Source organism: Hetaerina americana, unplaced genomic scaffold (genome assembly GCF_022747635.1).
Source record: "Hetaerina americana unplaced genomic scaffold, ioHetAmer1.1.p SCAF_3, whole genome shotgun sequence".
Taxonomy (NCBI): Eukaryota; Metazoa; Arthropoda; class Insecta; order Odonata; family Calopterygidae; genus Hetaerina; species Hetaerina americana.
In genome coordinates, this window is record NW_027286874.1 from 34,671,212 (window position 1) to 34,689,362 (window position 18,151).

General features: G+C 39.2%; 1 protein-coding gene across 1 annotated transcript in view; it reads right to left on the reverse strand.

The window, feature by feature from the left end:
• The window catches only part of Galphao (G protein alpha o subunit), a 239,364-nt gene that overhangs the window by 16,569 nt on the left and 204,644 nt on the right, over positions 1-18,151 (reverse strand). Inside the window, exon 6 of the mRNA XM_071588259.1 lies at positions 15,305-15,434. Coding sequence (XP_071444360.1) covers positions 15,305-15,434 — 130 coding nt within the window. The remainder of the gene's footprint in view (positions 1-15,304; positions 15,435-18,151) is intronic.

Consider the following 18,151-nt stretch of genomic DNA (forward strand, 5'->3'; position numbering starts at 1 on the left):
ATGGGAATACACAAGATAACATTTACATGCTACTATGAGCCTAGTCACTCATTAAAAATGCCTGGGTAAATTTCACATGGTCCTCTATAGTCATGCCATGAGATTTCATAATATAAACTACTGTCCTAATATAGTACTAACATTAGTGCAGTAGGTGTGATATTAAGCTATACATAATTATTCATAGCAATCTATTACGACCTCCTTCCATAACTTCATGGAAGTTATCTGATAACTTCATGGTATGATTTGATTATGCTGCAAGTGATAACAACATTTACATACATTAGTAGGTAAGTAAAAGAAGGACTTTTCCTAGATGATTATGATTGAGCCTTTTTATATTAACTGCATACAACATGAAAGAATAAAGACATTCAAAGTCAGGTGATCTTGCATATAATTCTGCATATAAGAACAGGTTTTTCAACTAATTAAAATTGACAGACAACAATTAACCCAATTACAGCATCATATTATTTAGCTCTCATTTTATTTTAGATTTTGAATAGAGTTTAGACAGTGCAAATAATGATGACAGGATAATTAGAAAAACAAAATTGGAGCAAAAAATTTTATAACCACTGAGGCAAACAATCAACTCCAGAAACACCCATTCTGCATTCATCCTCAATTATTATTCCATTTATTATTTTATTCTTTCCCACTTCCTTTATCTCCTTCTGATTTAATCTGCATTGCGTCTTTTACTTAAACTTAATCTAACCAGCTCATAATTACTTTATTCAATTTACCTATTGTATTGGCAAGAGAATGATCTTGGGAAATAGAAAATGTGATGATTTTCCCTACCAAGGGTAGACGTTTAATTCTTGGATGTAGTAGGATATTCTGGAGATAATTCAGTTCCCAGTCAGATGAGAGCAATAAATACAGCACCTAACACCTATTATTTGGCTCATTTCCCACTGTCTTGGGTAAGGCCTTCGACTGTGTTAATCATTCAATATTACTAACAAAGCTAGAATATTATGGTATTAAGGGAGTTGCACTGAAACTAATGAAGTCATATTTGGATGATCGCCACCAATTGGTTGAACTTGATGGCTGTCGGTCTGCAGCTCTTAAAGTAAAATGTGGTGTACCACAGGGCTCTGTGCTTGGCCCAGTACTTTTCATTATCATGATTAATGATTTGCCCTGTAATATGAAACCTAGATCTGTTTTATACGCTGATGACACTACTTTTGTGCAAAAGTGTCAACATCCAGAAGATGCAAAGTTACGATCTAGCGCTACCCAAAAACAGGCTAAGGAATGGTTTGATGTTAATCATTTACAATTAAATACTAACAAAACTCAGCATATTGTGTGCAGCCTTAAATCAAAAATAACTGATATTGAAACCGCTAAAATACTAGGAATTTATATTGATACAAAACTTAATTGGGAGACTCACATCAGTCAGACCTGTAATAAACTTAGTAAAGCTGTTTATATGTTAAGAAAGCTCAACTTTATCATTTCAAATGAGTATCGTTTAACACTTTACCATGCCTTCTTTCAATGTCATTTGAATTATGGTGTTGAGTTATGGGGTCATTCCCCTCATGTTAAACAAATTTTGCTATTACAAAAGAGAGCTATTCGCTCTCTTGCTAATATACCACCACGTGATTCCTGCAAACCTTTTTTTATTAGGTATAGAATCATGACTGTATTTTGTTTGTATATCTTTAAGGCTCTGATTCATGTGAAAGTTAATCTAGAAACTTACCAATTAAGATCCAACCTCCATAACTATTCCACAAGAGGTAAATCGAATCTAAATACTACTTATTGTAGATTGTCATCAACTTACAACACATTTCACAATATGAACATACGACTGTATAACTATCTGCCTACTCAGTTGAAATCAGATGGTATCCAGAGTTTCAAGAATAGGGTATATACCTGGTTACTTGCTCACCCACTATACTCATTGGATGAATTCTTTTGTGACAATTTTCATCACATTTAAGAAAGTATGTTTATATGTTAAATAATACTTATATTGACGACATTTAATATGGTTGTACCATTTTTAAAATGAATAAAGTATTATTATTATTATTATTATTATTATTATTATTAACTGCGCACTTCTGATAGTTTCACTCAACTTGTCCTCTTCACCTAAATTTCCCAGATGTTCATAAAATATTGAACTAATTCCATATGAGAGCATTGTCTGCTATGAAAATGGTTTTTATATCACTAATTTTTAGGATCTTCCTTCAAGTCTCTAATCTACCACCACATACTAATTATATAATAACACAGAGAAGTGTGTTCCAAATGGAGTTATGAGAAATCTGATGATTCCATGCATAAGATAGAGATTCAACAGAGTCGGGCGAGATGCAGAGGAAGTTCATATTATGAGAAACAAATTTGCACTATTCCACAGATTAATTGTAATGTACTAGTACGTTACAAAGTATGTTGTAATAAATCTGTGGAAAAGTGAAAATTTGTTTCTCAATAGGAAATAGATGTTAAGTGAGTCATGTAATAGCAAGACTCCTTGCTAGAAAACAAACAATCCTCAGATTGGAGAGTTTAAAACATTGATGGTTTATGTACGCAGAAATTTTCATAAACTTATATGCCATTTTTTCAATATGATAGGTAGTCAATATGAAATAGATAAAATTTAACATGCTATTAATCATGTGCCCTTTCAAACCAATAAAGTTAACGCTTATGTTTTAACTTTCAAGTTATAAAAACTAACACCATTTGGGTAAGGCACTATAAGCCCGTTTTCCACTGCAAATATTAAATAATTAAAATTCAAATAGTTGAATAAGCTACAAGACTTCAGAGCTATTTGATGATACCCAGATAGTGCAGCTCGTCACATTAACAAATTTATCCTCCTCAAATAGGAAAAAATAAACTTTACAAAAATTTTTTACTTAGAAAAATTCTTTTAATTGAAATTTTCAAAATTGGATATACTATTCCATTTTCCAAGGGAAAAAAAAGGTACCAGGAATGCATTGAACGGGGACCCAAAATTCGCACACTTGGGAGAATAAAAGCATACATCCGTAACTCTTCTCCCGCTTTCTTCAACTTAGCGGAAACTTTAAGAGATAATTATGCAGTTTATAATTTTTACTCAGACTGCCTTGATTCCACTTTGTCTGCAGTAAAGACGACAACAATATGAACTATTTTCGCGAAGGAAATTATGAAGAAAGCGCATTTATTCTCGCTGTATCTTGAAAAATGAACTATTACACAACCTCAGTTTCAGCCATCGTGGATAAGGGCACAAATTGATCTCGAGAGGCGATTGCTCACGAAGACATTTTGGGTCAACCATGCAATGAAAAATCTGGTTCTGCGGTTGAAAATTTTCAAAAAATAGTTTCATGAAACTGAGAACAAAACTTTATTATAAGGGTCATTAGTGGAATGCTATAAGTTTCTTTTCACGAAGTCACAAACTGAAGGTACACCTATGGAAAATGACGAGGCAATGCATGATAACTATTAAAGAATATAATTGGTTTTACGAAAAGTATCAAATGAATGCAAAGAAAAGAAAGAGAGTACTGATGAGGAATTGACTGAATAGTCAAAACGCGCATTCTCTGCGTTCATTTGATCGAACAAAGATATTTTAGGGCTTTCTTGACCATGCCTTTCTTAAATAAATAAGATCAATATTTTGGAATCTGATTATGATATAGTAGATTCGGAAGGAATTCGTCAGTCTTGGCATATAATATTGGCAATCGAAATATACATAGAAAAAAACACTTATTGATGGATCTGTCAGAATTTTTGTCAAGAATTGACGATTTCGGCTCGACGTGCGCGTGTTAATTACCAGCGTTTTTGTAGAGAATTCGAAAAAGCTAATGATTTTTTCACCGAGAACTCTTGAGGTCAAAAAGGTCATTTTCACCGACAACTCCACAAGAAACATAAGAAAGAAGGGGAATCGGATTAAATGTTGTCAACCAAACTCTCCTGAGAATGTGCTGAACGGTGAAGCGTTAGTTCTGGGTAGCGAGTCCGGCGCGGACTCAGCGTCCAAGTACTTCGCGTGAGCCGAGGAAATTATTCGGGCGGGCCTCCCGAGAGCCTTTACAGGACAGTCAATGAGATACTGATATGGTTACGGAGTGGAAATAATGGCGCCGTATAAAATATTCGATTCTCAGGGTGGAAAATAACACGAGACCTCGACATAGAACAACTAATTTCAATTCACAAAACAGCCCTCCTCAGGTTTGTTTAAGAAGGAAAAGCCTGAGTCGAACGATATGCTCCATGAGAATTTTTTCTATTCTCACGAAAAGTGCTGCGCAGAGTGAAAATTGATATTCGCGAAGATGCGTTAATGAAACAATCGATATCTAAAGGGCGGGTTGGTATGGGAAGAGGATGAGCGAAGGGCCAAGTTTTGAATATATTAACATCACCTGGGCTATTTTTTCATAAAATTCTAAGTTGAAATTGGGTCATGAAGGCAAAATCGGAGATCCGAAAACTTAAAAAATAAGGAATTTCGAGTACTAACGAAATGCTGAAGATGACTCGACCAGGAGACGTCAAATGTCCATCATCCCAGCCACCGGGGACATGATGATAACATTTTGATACCCCAGAAATTTTACGGTATATTCGGACAAAATCTTCCGCTTTTGAGCTTGATTTCCCTAAACCTTCACCCATCTGAACATGTGCTATGAATTAGTGGAGTCTTTTGCCATTCACGCTGTAATCCTTTTGTCCAGTCGAATTCGAATAAGGATGCAAATGCAGAAACGCAACTGCGCATACCCCACTGCGTATACGCGAAGGCCAGGACAATTACGCCTATTCAAAGTTCCAGCTGAACCGCTTGTTAGAAAAACTAGGGTACCTGGGCGCACATTCAGAGAATTCCGTTTTCTCTCGAGATCGCTGCTTGTCTTATTAGGATATCAAGTACAGCGCAAGAAGCCTAAAGATACAGCAGCCCGTGTAATTTTCTGAGTTAATAAACGATGTTGTTATTAAATAGCAGAAAGCCTTAAGATTTATTTTTTTGTTTTGAAAGAACGATTAATTTCTCATACATTAGATTAATAATTGTATTTCTAATCCAAATTATTAAGCCAAAAATGTTCCGCAGTACATTTATTTTAATTTACACGGTTTTCCCGGTTTCTTGATACACTAGCCTATCTGAGGGACCTTAAGAAGAAACTGTCAGCGCGCCAGGTAAACGGAGATGTAAATCGGAGAAAAATCGAAAGGGAGGGACGATTTAGAGCGAGATAACATTTTTATCAGTCCGCTTCGTCCGCGTCCGCTTCCAAAGACTCTAACTGCAATGCGGGAGAAAGGTAGCGCGGAAGGCCAGGGGAGAAAGGAGAGAGAGAGAGGGTGGGAGAGAGAGGAAGGAAAAACATGGGAGAAGTGAAAGAGAGGAAAGGGATCGAGCAGGGAATGTTACCAACCCGCAGGGAAAGAACCGCAGATGATCGGTAATTCTAGAGCGGTGGTGCAAAATGTTGGTCGGGGAGGGTGAGAATTCGTTGAAAGAGAGAAAGGGTGGCACAGAATATCATGGATGGTCTAGATTTGGGAATGAAGAGAGTGGATCGGTGGCGGCAGGACACGAGGGGAGGTGTGAACAAGAAAAAGTAGCACAAATACAGGGAATCAACAAACTGCTTCCGGATTAGTCCAGTTATCCTGTTTCTTTGATTAGTTTCATTCGTCGGTCTGGTCGATCTGTTCGAATAGAAGACTGCAGTCGAATGTTACAAGCGTGCTTGCAGATATGCACAACAGGAAGTTTTCTGGAACGCTCGATACCAATTTGAATGACGGTGTTAGGGATACAACACGCATGCCACAGAAGTTGTGTCTCTCTTTCCTAAGTGAATTCAAAAAAATCAGGCTGATAATTTACATGATTTTAATATTGAAAAGAAGAGTTGCGCGTTGCACCTGCTATTATGGCAATGCTATCTGGTATAAAATAAAATGACGATGACCTAAAATCATGGAACGCAAACAATTGCCCGAAGTCTGAGTCGAATTATAAACAAGTGATTGTATTCTCTGAATGTATATGCGATTCTCTGTTCTTAAATGGCAAAGTAATATCTCGCTGGTGTCTTACAAAAAAACCAGCCCAATCCGGCACACCAATTATACCTAAGATTTAGAAGGCGAGTACGCCGGCCACTGCGCTAACCGAATTTCCACGAACTCGACGTGAATTTTCATTCTCAGAATGGACATCGTAGGGCTAGACGATAGGATTGCCCGAATTGTTTCACAAAAGCTATTTCATCAGGGCCTTAACAATTAGCAATTAATTTCAAGGACTTAAAGAATCTCAAAGGAGCAAAAATAAAACAGTTTTGAGTCACGCAAAACCCACCAAAACTAAGATATATAAGGAGATATCTTTCAAAAGGCACACTTTTTAAATTGTGCAGGAATAACCATACAGGACAAAACCGACCAAAATGTGAGATATACGTATTAAGCTCCAAGAATTTAGATTATGTATTAAGGATTACACTGAAGAAAAAACAAAACTTAGATTTCTTATTCATAATTCAACAGAAAATTGGAACAATTATTGTAACTAGTGAATTTACATTCAACTAGTAATATCAGGAAAACTACGACGCCTTTATCAGAAGTGGGGGATTAGAACTGCTCAGTTTTACGATTCACAATGCCTTATCTATCCAGAGTAGCGTTTTCACTTCATGTAACACAGTCGCTATTAGTGATGAGCTCTGGACCCCCCAAACTCAATCCAAGACACGCGATTTTCTGGACAGCAGAACTTCCTGAGAAACCACAAGCATTTCACGTCAGAGAAAGGAACTGAATGTCTGAGAAACATATGTTAAAATTTTCGAATAAAATCAGTAATTTGGAATTATTTTCTGACCTGCTTTCTTCAATTAGCTACCAGTACTCATTAGCCTTCATGCATCAACCTGGATAACTCAGTAAGGGTGCTAATCATCTGAAAGTCACGCCGAGGTCATGCCATACTCACGCACGTATGTGTCTAAATACTGCATGTTCTTACGAGATAAGTTTCCCAGCGGAATAAGCACCGTTTTGAGAACGCAGAAGAAACCAAACTTAGCTTCTCATGCATGTGAAAAGAAAATGTGTAATTTTGTCCTCCAGGACGCTGATTTCGACTCCAGCCAAATTCTTTTTCGGCCTATCTCGGTCGTAAGGAGAATAACACCATATTCAGGAAAAAATAGCCTTCGCATGGAGGAAGGGGAATATGAATAGAAGAGAATCGAAAATGGCATGACCTGGCGCACACTGCTCGGTTAAAAGCCACCAGACTCAGGGAGAGGTCGCCCCGGAGCAATCACCCTCCAACTCCATTCGCCGCGACACAAAATTCAAATTCCACACCAACCCCTGGCCCTGACTCTCGTACCTCGGAGCTAAACTGCAGCACTTGGTTCGGGGGTAGAAGAGGTTCTCAGAAACCCTCGCAACCGGGCCTAGGGTCTAAGTCCCACGGTTTAGAGCCCTCGAGGGCAGAGAGAGGGGATGGCCTACGTTCTTTCGGTGTGGGTCCCCGCATATGAATGTATGTACTTCTGTCCGGATCCGAGGGTCGGACGAAGGAGGGAGCGAGCGAAGGAAAACGGTCCACCCAGCCAATGAAAGATTAATGCACCTGCACGATAACGCCTCCTCGCGAAGAAGCGTACAGCTGTGAACACATGTGTAGGTGCAGGGGGATCGCCAGGGAGTGAGAGAAGGAGAGGAGGGAGGGGACTTCGAGGTCTTAGATGGCGGAGAGGAAAGGATTTCCTCAGGACATGGAGGAAGAAGATAGGAACGGAGTTTTAGGTTTAGGGAGTGGATTTTCGGGATGAGGGAGCGGGAGCTCGAGGTGTGTGGGTGGACGAAAGGGCAGATAGGCAGGGAGGGGAGAGGGAGGAAGGGTCGCTGCACCAACTCCTCTCGGGTAATTAAGAGTCAAAAACAGTATGGATAATGGGGCTTCCGAAATGAAAATGAGGTTCACCCTGGGGATTCCCGCGAGAAAGGAAACCTACCTGCTCGACCCCGTTCACAAAAGTTGTTAAGGAAGAGGGAATGGATGGAGGGAGTGAGTGCGAGTTGTAATGGGGTGGGTGGGAAGGCGGAGACACGGGGGCAAGAAAACGTTTCACCGGGTGATTGATAGAGAGAATAGCGGGCGGGAAAGAGAAAGAGGTGGCTACATAAATGCAAGGCGTCAGGACGAGGGAGGAACGGTTGGGAGCGAAAGAAATTATAATCCAGCACACCCGAGGCCCTGCCTTAAGCCATGAAGCGATTTAACGGGCGTGACGAGATGATAGGTAATGGAAATGCGAGAGCGCATGCCGAAGGAAATTAGCCAGGGCAGGACTGGATTGAAAGAGAAAGGGAGGGGAGAGGTGCCATGGGGTGAGAGATGCTGGGTGCGCGGTCGAGAAAACTGAAAGGAAGCGGTAATAGGGAAGGCAAGAGAAGGAGGGCATCGTGTTCGTAATTAATGGCTTTGAGGAGCCTTTGTACCAAGCGACAATAGAAATATCCACAGCGAGAAGTCTGCCAATTGTTATTGACGTTTAATGTAATACGCCTTCTGGCATCCAAAACACAAGAAAGAGGTTTATTTTCGTCTTCAGATAACGCTGCACATAAATTTGAAAGGTTGAAATGAGCATTTTAGGGCAGCAATTCGATCACGTCACCAGCCATTAGTTCTGGTGCGTGAGTCCTGCTTCGTAGGAGAGAGGATATTATAAGTGAATAAATTCAAATTTCGCTAAATTAACTTACATATTAGAACTGATAGCATCATATAAATTTTCACATTTTCCAAAAATTTCGTAAAATGGGAAGACGTGATATTTTCCCAGGAGTGAATTATTTACCCTTGGAATAGAATACTAAAAATGGGTGCGTCTGGCAATAATTTTGCTTGGGGAGACAAATTTGGTTGTGCTTTTGTTACGTGGTTCTTTATGAAACATCCCAAAAAGTGACTGATTGGGTTTGAAATTGGACGAGGGAAGGTTAAGTTTTTGTACCAAATGGAATTGAACCAAAGAACTAACTACCTTAGGAATTCGGCCTATTTTCAGTTAGAGGAGTAAAATCGTTCGTCCACTGCTTAATTCACAAAGCCGCGGGCGGGACACTACTGCACCATGCATCAAGTGATGACCATGAGAACAAAATGATCCAGATAGGCTGCCTTGTTTCCAGGATCACATAACATTAAGGACTTTCGGACAGCAATTAATGCAAAAGCGATGCACATCGGAATTGTAACGGACTCCCTCAAGGGAAGATTAACGGCAATGCTTTCGAATTTGGGAAAGGGCACTGCGGAAATTCCGTACTACGGTTATTGGTGTACTGGGAAAATAATAATAATGGAGTTCCCTAAAAATAAAACATTAAATAATACAACAAAACCATTAAATAGTATTTGAAGCATTACCAATCAAGCATATTACAATGGAAATAGGTAATGATAATCAGCAACTAATTTATTTATTTTATAATAATAAATAGACTTAAAGCCATTCTGGTTGACATTTTCTCGTTGGTAGAATGACAATGAATTGAACAAATGCATTCAATTTTTTGTCAGTAGCATTGACATGTATATTTTTGTTTTTGATTTAAATTGTGCAAATTTACTTACCCGAACACAAATTTTCTTTCTAGTATATTAAGTGAAGGTCTTTGTAAGTAATTTGTAAGGTCATTATAGGCAAATCAGTTAGCATTACGCAAACTTTGCAATCAATAAACTTGACAAGCATTTCTTTTTCAATTTCAGTTAAGAAATTACTTCTTTGACTTCACTACAGTCTCTCGGCTTTTTAAAGTCCATGAAAAATGAAGCACCCGGTAGCTTGATGACAGCAATACATTTCCTACCATTTACAAATCAGAGAGGTTCTGAACGTCTTTCGATTGTGTTGGAAGATGAAGAAGAAAGAGTACCTCTCAAGTGTTCGCGCCAAACATAATCACAATGATGTATATTTCCAACGGCATGTTTTACTAATTAATACAAATAAACAAGAAAAAAAAATTAATTTATAATTCCAACTTACTATCTTGATCTTTCTACCCCCAGGGCTCCAACAGAGTAATATACGATCTTCAAGGCGTGATCATTCTCTTTTAAGGTCTAACACTCAAACTCGTTTTGATAGCCACCCAAATCCGAAATAAATTTCTTCACAATGTAACCTAAAGGTATGATCATCAAAAAGCTTTTTTGCACAAAAAACTGTATATCAAACCCATACGCGGATAACTAAAAAGTTAATCTTGAAGAAGGTGCAACAAAGAGCAACCTACTCCGCTACGTTTCTCGAGAAGCGCGAGTTTTGACGGATAAGGAAAGTGCTAAAATTGTCACGGAAGCGAGGCGCCAATCTCCCCGTCGTGAACGTGCTCCCACACACGTATTTTTTTCTGGGAGCGTTTAAGTGATCTGTGTAAGCAGTAAGGTTTCTAGCGTACAGTTTTGGGAGTCGGGGAACACATGAAGGACACATTAGTTGAACGTCTCCGGGCAATTCTCAGTTAAATCTGCACTTCAGTACAATTCGTCTCGAGAATTGAGCCTGAACCTCTACGATACTGAAATTAGAACCCTACATTATTGATTCAAGTAGGGTCAACGATTCCGACAACCCACAACAGGATCAATTAGCCCTCGTGTTCTACGTATATCCACTCGTTTGCTCTGAGTCGATTACATGTACTCCGTTTGCCACACCATGATATCTCTTCGCCAGACTTAGAAATAAAATTTATGGAATTTAGAGGAAACAATTTTGATCGGGACGGATAGCCTTCATATGGATTGATCTTGGATCTGAAAATAGAGCGAAGTATTTGCAACGCACTTTGAAAGAACACTTTGTTGTGAAAAAAACAGCAGCATACAATCTACTGATAAATAAATTTACATTAGTACAGACACAAAACATTACGCCCTTGTTCCTGAAAGCCATACGATTTACTATGGAGTGTATGGGAAATATAACGTGTGTTACTAGTACAGAGTTTTTCAACTTCCTCTGCTATCTAAGGAAACGAATCTGCCCCCCCTACCCTGATGTGTAAATTTCACATGTACACATAATACCCATTGGGCTGAGTGCTACTTGAGCTCTAACCTCACTTTTCATACCAACCTCCGGGTTGATAACTAAGGTTTTTATATTATCAGAAGTTATAGCAGCAGCATATTTCAAGTCTCACCCATTTAATTGAGATTTTGAACAAAAAATATTCAATTTTCAATGTGAAACATCAAAAGGGAAAAGCTGCATTCAGTGAACAAGTGTGAATACAGAGATATAACCACCTGAATAAAGAGTGAAAATTGACAGGTCATTTTCACAGGGCAAATTTATCCACGAATTATGATGAGCAATCGTTTAGGCCGTCTCGAATTCAAAGACGTTCACACAAAATTGTGAACTCCACAAGATGGAAAAATAAGAGGCGGATTAATCACTTTAATGTTATTATTTTTGGTATTCTACAGGCTAAGGTAGGTTTTGGATGGACACAGCCAACACAATTTTACAACAACACATTTAAATGCCTCTCCTGTAAAAAATAAACATCGGACACTAAGGTGAAGCCCTATACAGGCTTCGTGATTATTTTAATAGAATATACATGGATAGTATAAAAAGTATCGGGAAAATTTTAGGAAAAATAGATTTGTTTCAGATATTGTAACAATGCCTCGAAATTCTTCAAAGTACATTCCCTTGAGCGTCGACACACTTTTGCCAAATGGCTTTTCCACGACTCGAAGGTTCCCTGGTAGGCAGATTCCGGAAGGTCCTTAGGGGTACGCGTGCAAGCTTCTTTGAAGGCTCTTAGGGTCCCATGGTGGTGTCCTTTGAGAGAGGATTCCATTCTCGGGAATAGGAAATAGTCGGCTGGTGACAAGTCGGGACAGTAAGGGGATGTGGGAATCTCGCAAGCAGACACGAGAGGCTGCTTTTGGTCGTCCGTCAAGACCTCAGGGACAAGTTTAGTGCATATCTTTCGCATTGCCAAATTTTCAGTGATAATGATGTGCACTGCCATCTTATCAATGCCAGTACGATTTTAAATCATGCGCACACTTAACTGATGATCTGAATTCAACAAATTCATGCACATGTCAGGAAAAAATTTTTACCCATACTTTTCATACAAACCTCATGAATTGACTTAACGACTCTTCAGGGAAACATTAGCATAAACTGCTCGATTCCATACGTTAATAATGATTTCAGAATCTGACGCGAAAAATTCAAAGAGTTCAATTTTATAAGATCTTAGCGGGGCACAGGGGCGACTGAAATGGGCAATTCCCTTCCCCATCGCACACTTCACCTCCACCTCACTCTTCCTCTTCCGACTGACGCATCTTCAGGCACCATTACCGTGAATACAAGTGGAAAGATGTACTGCAGCGAAATCTATTCTAGGCAAAAAGCAATGCGGAGAAGATGAGAGGACTAGCAACGGTAACCCTCTTTTATTTCTGCATTGCCGTCGAATTTAGATTACTGACAGAATTTTCAATTTCGCCAATTGAAAAGTGGACAATGCGTGCAGAACGAAATGAACGAGTGTAGAAAATAAATAGGGCGTGAGGAAGGGTTTAGGGCAACGGAAGAGAGATAAGTGGGGAAGGACGGAATGATAAAATACGAGGATGGGTAAAGGAAAGTGGGAGAGGTGAGTTGGAGAGAGAGAGAGAGAGCAGGTGGAGGAGGAATAGAGAGGAGGTGGCAATAAAGGGAAGGCAAATAGGATTGGAGGACGGAGGAGAGAAATAGGGGGGACAAGGAAGGGACAGTCAAATTTATGAGTCTTGAATACTGGCTACCTTGCGTGGTTTTTATGGATACACACTTCATGCCATAGGTCGTACGTCTTTTGAGAATGTTCAGAATATGCGTAGTTTTCGAAAAAAATACACTAAAAACGAGGATAAAGTGTAGAGAATTAAGCGAAATACAGATTCGGAGCAAATCCACCAATTGGGTACTTTTCTAATCAAGTAAATATTTAGCAAACGTTTTGACACTAATCTTCAAGTTATAATATTGAAACTAATTTCCATGGCTAAATATTTAAGAAATAGGGAACGAACAACATCTTGGTAAATATTTCGAGTCAATTATGAAACTAAAACCCACCCATAAAGGGAAATGATCCTAGATCTTCCGCCCATGATTGTTTCAAACCGCTCCAGCTAATGATTCGTGGATTTCCATCGCACACGATAGTGGACATGTACATTTTGAATTGATTAATGAGGCAGTCCTTAACCCAACAAGAAAAACGAAGAAGAAAGAATTAGGGTTAAACAAAGTCGTGAGTGTAACAGTCATATTATGCATCACATGATATTATCGTAGCCTGAGGAAAAAATAACGCATTCGAAGAAAGGACTTGAGAACAAATGAAAATTCGTAAACCCGAATTCGTTTTTATGCAGAATGGAGAAGCATTTCGTGACGGCTACTACTCTGAGATGATGAATTATTCGACTAGAAGAAGGACCGATCCTAAAAGATCACTCAAGGGGCTCGTTACTTGGAGTAGGCCCTTGGGATGGAAGGTCTGCGGGGATCACCCTCAGGCCATCCCGGAGAAAGGGACTCACACGCCAAGTTTCGTGGTAATTCGCCCGTTAGTGTCGAAATTTGTATGTACCTTGTACATATTGGGGGTACACACTCAACATTCAAGGCCTCTTCGTGAGGTTGTTTTTCCTCGGCGGAGCAACCTATAAAAGGGAAAGGGAGGGAGGGAGGAAGAGGGACTGGGAAAGGAATAAGGAGAGCAAGGCAAAGTGACTTAATGGGGGGAGGGTAGGTAGGGAGGGAGTGTCAAGAGGGCGGCGATTAATGGACGAGCCAGGCGATAATGAAGGCGAGGGATTTTTGTGTATTATTCACTGCAGCAGGGACAAAGTGGGTGCGAGGGGTGTGTGGATGAGATGGAGGGAGACGAAAAATCCTCTCATCCCGAGGACTCCCACCTACCTCCTCCCCTCTCCCCCTCCCGCCGCCGCCGATCTCACTTAATGACGAGGGCAATCACACCCATGCTAAGGGTGTCACCGGACAGACATCGCAGAGCGATGATCTCAGGAATTACATTTTTTAAACAGCTCATCGTTTTACACTTAACACACATTGGCGAATACATTGTACACCCTACGAGCTACCCCACGAGAGAAAAAATATGCCTCTGTAATATGAAATCATCGATTGCCCCATCTCTGTGTTGGTTGGCTTAAGTTGGCTTAAGATGACTGGAGCTGTACATGCATAGAAAAAATCCATTAGCGATCAGATCTTCTATTATGGAATTCTTGATCAAAGCGTTACGGGTGAAAAGGTTATTTTACTATACTATTTCGCAACTCCCACTTAAATGAATCGATCATTATACACAGTAAACGTGCGACGTAAATGGGAAGATTACACTCAAAGCAATTGATATTTAAATTTTGCAATTGATGTCGAAAATGAAGGACGAGGTTCACTGAAAAAGAATGCATTAGGGATGGAAACGCGGGAATGAACGAATGTGGGATATGACAGTAAATTAAAGTCAATCGCATAAATTCCTCTGATTTTACAGCAAAGAGCTATTTCCTCTTTGATCATTCCCTTCATTATAACTTCATCCTTTCAAGACCATTCCAAGCGATTGGAAGCGATCAAGTCGAGTCATTTATGAATCAATTTTGAAGTTAATGTAACATCGGAAATACGATCTTACGCTTTTATTTTTCACAGTCAAAAGTAGAAATCCCCTCATATTATTTTTTTCCAATATACTCGTATTATTACTAAGTAAGCAAAGGGATATCTTAGATAAGGAGGAAGCTAGGACTTCAGCCAATTTCCTCAGTATTAACTTTCAACTCCCAGAGCCGCCCCTTGTATCTCATCCACCAACAAGTCATGAGACTACTCCACCAAACACTTTTTTGACAAAAGTTTAATTCTTTATTTCAACTAAAGTTATTGCAAAGGTTCTCCATGATAAATCGTATTTCGATCCGAAAAAGGTTCAATTCCAGAAAGAAACTTTCAACAGGAAGCCTTCCTCAAAATTAGCCACAGGAAACCTAATTTTAGATTTCTGGATGAGGCCCCACCGCTGCCAATCGCGAGCTAACATTGCCACACCCTATGGAGCGATTGAAAGTTGACATGCTGATCAAAGGGGGCCGTGTGTAAGCGTTTCTTACCGTGGTCTCGTCTTCGTGGAGCACCTGGTCGTACTCTGACATGGCGACGCAGAAAATGATCGCCGTCACGTCCTCGAAGCAGTGAATCCATTTCTTTCTTTCGGATCTCTGTCCACCTACGTCGAACAGCCTAAGGGGAGAGGGAGAGAAAAAAAGTATGTCAGATACTGATGGAGAGCAGCGGCGTTCAATTGGCCGCCGTTCAACGGCCGTCCTGGAGGACACATCACACACATATCGACGGTGGATGCCCAGGGAGACTCGCAATTGGCTCCGAGAACGGTGAGCTAACCAAGGGGGCATAATCAATGGAGGGCTGAATGAGGGTGGGAGGTTCACCTTTGCAGGTGTCGAGCTCGGGACTCCGACAAACGTGCCGGGTGTTCCAGTAGAAAGTAAGTTTTCACAAGGCAAAAAGAACATTTTGTGGATTTGAATACCATCATTAGAGCACTTCATCAACGGCACTGCGAAATTATGGGAATTTGTGGGCCACTTTAAGCAAGGCCACTTCGGTGGGCGTTGCATACCCAACAATTTACATTCGATATGCATTTTTTAATTAGTAACTTCAAAGACAATGGATCCAGGGTCCGTGAAATTTAGGCGATAAAACCGTCAATTACTAGCAACGAAAACAACAGTGATATCAAAATTTTACCAAAAAGGAGTAAAAGGTATCGTTTCATCCTGATCGGAGTTGATCTCTTATGCCACGTCTCCAATCGATTAGTTTAAAATCAAGAGGTGTTGTTTTTCTCGTATTGGCATTTAAAACGATAAAACAATCGTATGTTCTGCAAATTCTGCTGAGTAAAAAGCTCAATGTTCACAATTAAAGAAAGGAGACGTACGAATACATAAACTTCAGCCTTATGAAACACACCTAAGATACGAAATACTAGGCAAATTTGGTTTCAATACGTATATAGAATTTATATCCATAATTTAAACATCAGGCATAATTTTAAAATACCTGCTCCATAGCTCAAAAAACCTGAAAAAAAATTGATCAGTATGTCACGCAGGACACGACAATCATTTCTTAACTAGCTAACCTGCAAATGATGGCAATCAAGCGATAAAAAATTGTTTAAAATTACAAAGCAAATGAACTGAATTCATACTCCCGTAATTTATTATAAAACCCACCAATAAACAATATTTAACTTCAAACATCAGAGAAAATTTCTAAGTTTGGTCAGCAGTAACTCCTAATTTTGTCAAAGCAACAATCCTTCATCACTCTCTCATTTATTATATTATTATCTTTCATAAAATATTTCACCTATTTGGAACTTTATTTTCATACTTGAAAGGGTGAGTGAGTCAATCTTTCTTCACTCAAAAATTGGCTCACCTAAGCCCATTCTCGGTATTTTCTTCCATCTTGCTGAACCATCTGCGTGAGAGGATAACTCGGTTTCACATATTATGATCGAAGAGTATCACTTTATTTTGAGAGTAGAAAGTAAAATAATATTTAATATCTTATAAATGCCTTTCCGAGGGCTATACTTTAATTTAACTTCTCCCATCAATTATGATCTTCAAAAAGTTAGTATACCTGAACATTTTCCCCATCAACATGATTGTTTAGTAGTTAATGTGATAAGATTGAACGAAATCAAAAGCATTCAACTCCTTAACAAAGAAGCTAACACACGATGAGGTTCTGTTGGCAATTTTTACCATCATAATATTTAAAATACAGGATCGATATTTGTGATGTGGTTGTCGTAATACAGGGAGACCTAAAATGCTTATTTCCAGGGCGGTCATGTTGACTTCGCTATTTTATACCACGCTTCGAAAAAAAGGGAGTCCGATATATATACGTGTGTGTGTGTGTGTTCGATTCAAACGCACCTATAAGATAAAACACTTGTTTTTAGAAAATATTCATGAAACCGAAAATGACTCACTTAAATAGTTCGGTGGTTTCAGCCACCTTCATGGAAGCAAGAGGAGCAACCTTGTCATGTCCTTCTACACCTAATAACATAAAATATTTCCTGCACCGATACTACTCACGAAGGTTGTTGCCGTCTTTCCCCAAGAATATTAACAGAGTGCTTAGTTTCAAAAGGAAAGTACAAGGAAGACATTTATTTTCACGATCACCTCAGTTTCCACTTTTTTTAAAATGAAGAGATTAAAAATTGTCAAAACATAATAGGTAAGAGTTTACACTAGAACTTAGAGAGTGCTTCCTTTCTTTTACAAAGTTAATCCTTTTATTTTGTCATTTCTTAAAATGATTAGATTATTATTACCTCAACCGTAGTTCAGTGAGAAAAGCTTAAATTCGTGCTCAGGAATGGTTGAGGAAATAGCCCGACCTCGAACCATTCATTTCGATTCCTGGGTACTTGAGCCTCCTAGTGCCTCGTTCGAGCGCCAAGACGCCGGAGGACAGGCAACCCCACTGACAACGCCTGAGAATTATATATTCATATATACTGTCACACAATATCGTCTTAAAGACGATGACTTATCTCAGAAAATTTACTGAGAAAAAAAAGAATGAAATAGGAATGGAAAACTGATTTGGACGGATTGCAGAGGCAGCGCTATTTGCCGAACGGATGCTCTTCACCGTTAGTCCAAAGGGAAGGAGGTCATGAGCATGAGCGCCGTGAACAGGTAAAAATAATTGGTAAGGTTTCATAACTGAAACTCCTGATAAGAAAAAGTCACTTACTCTCCTCAAAAAGCATACAATTAACAGCATAAAACTGATTAATAAATATGCTGTCATTAAACATGGATGACTTTTAGGATATTTTGTGGAAATGGAATATATTTTAATTGTAGCTTTTTTACAACTTAAACTGAAAGAATTTT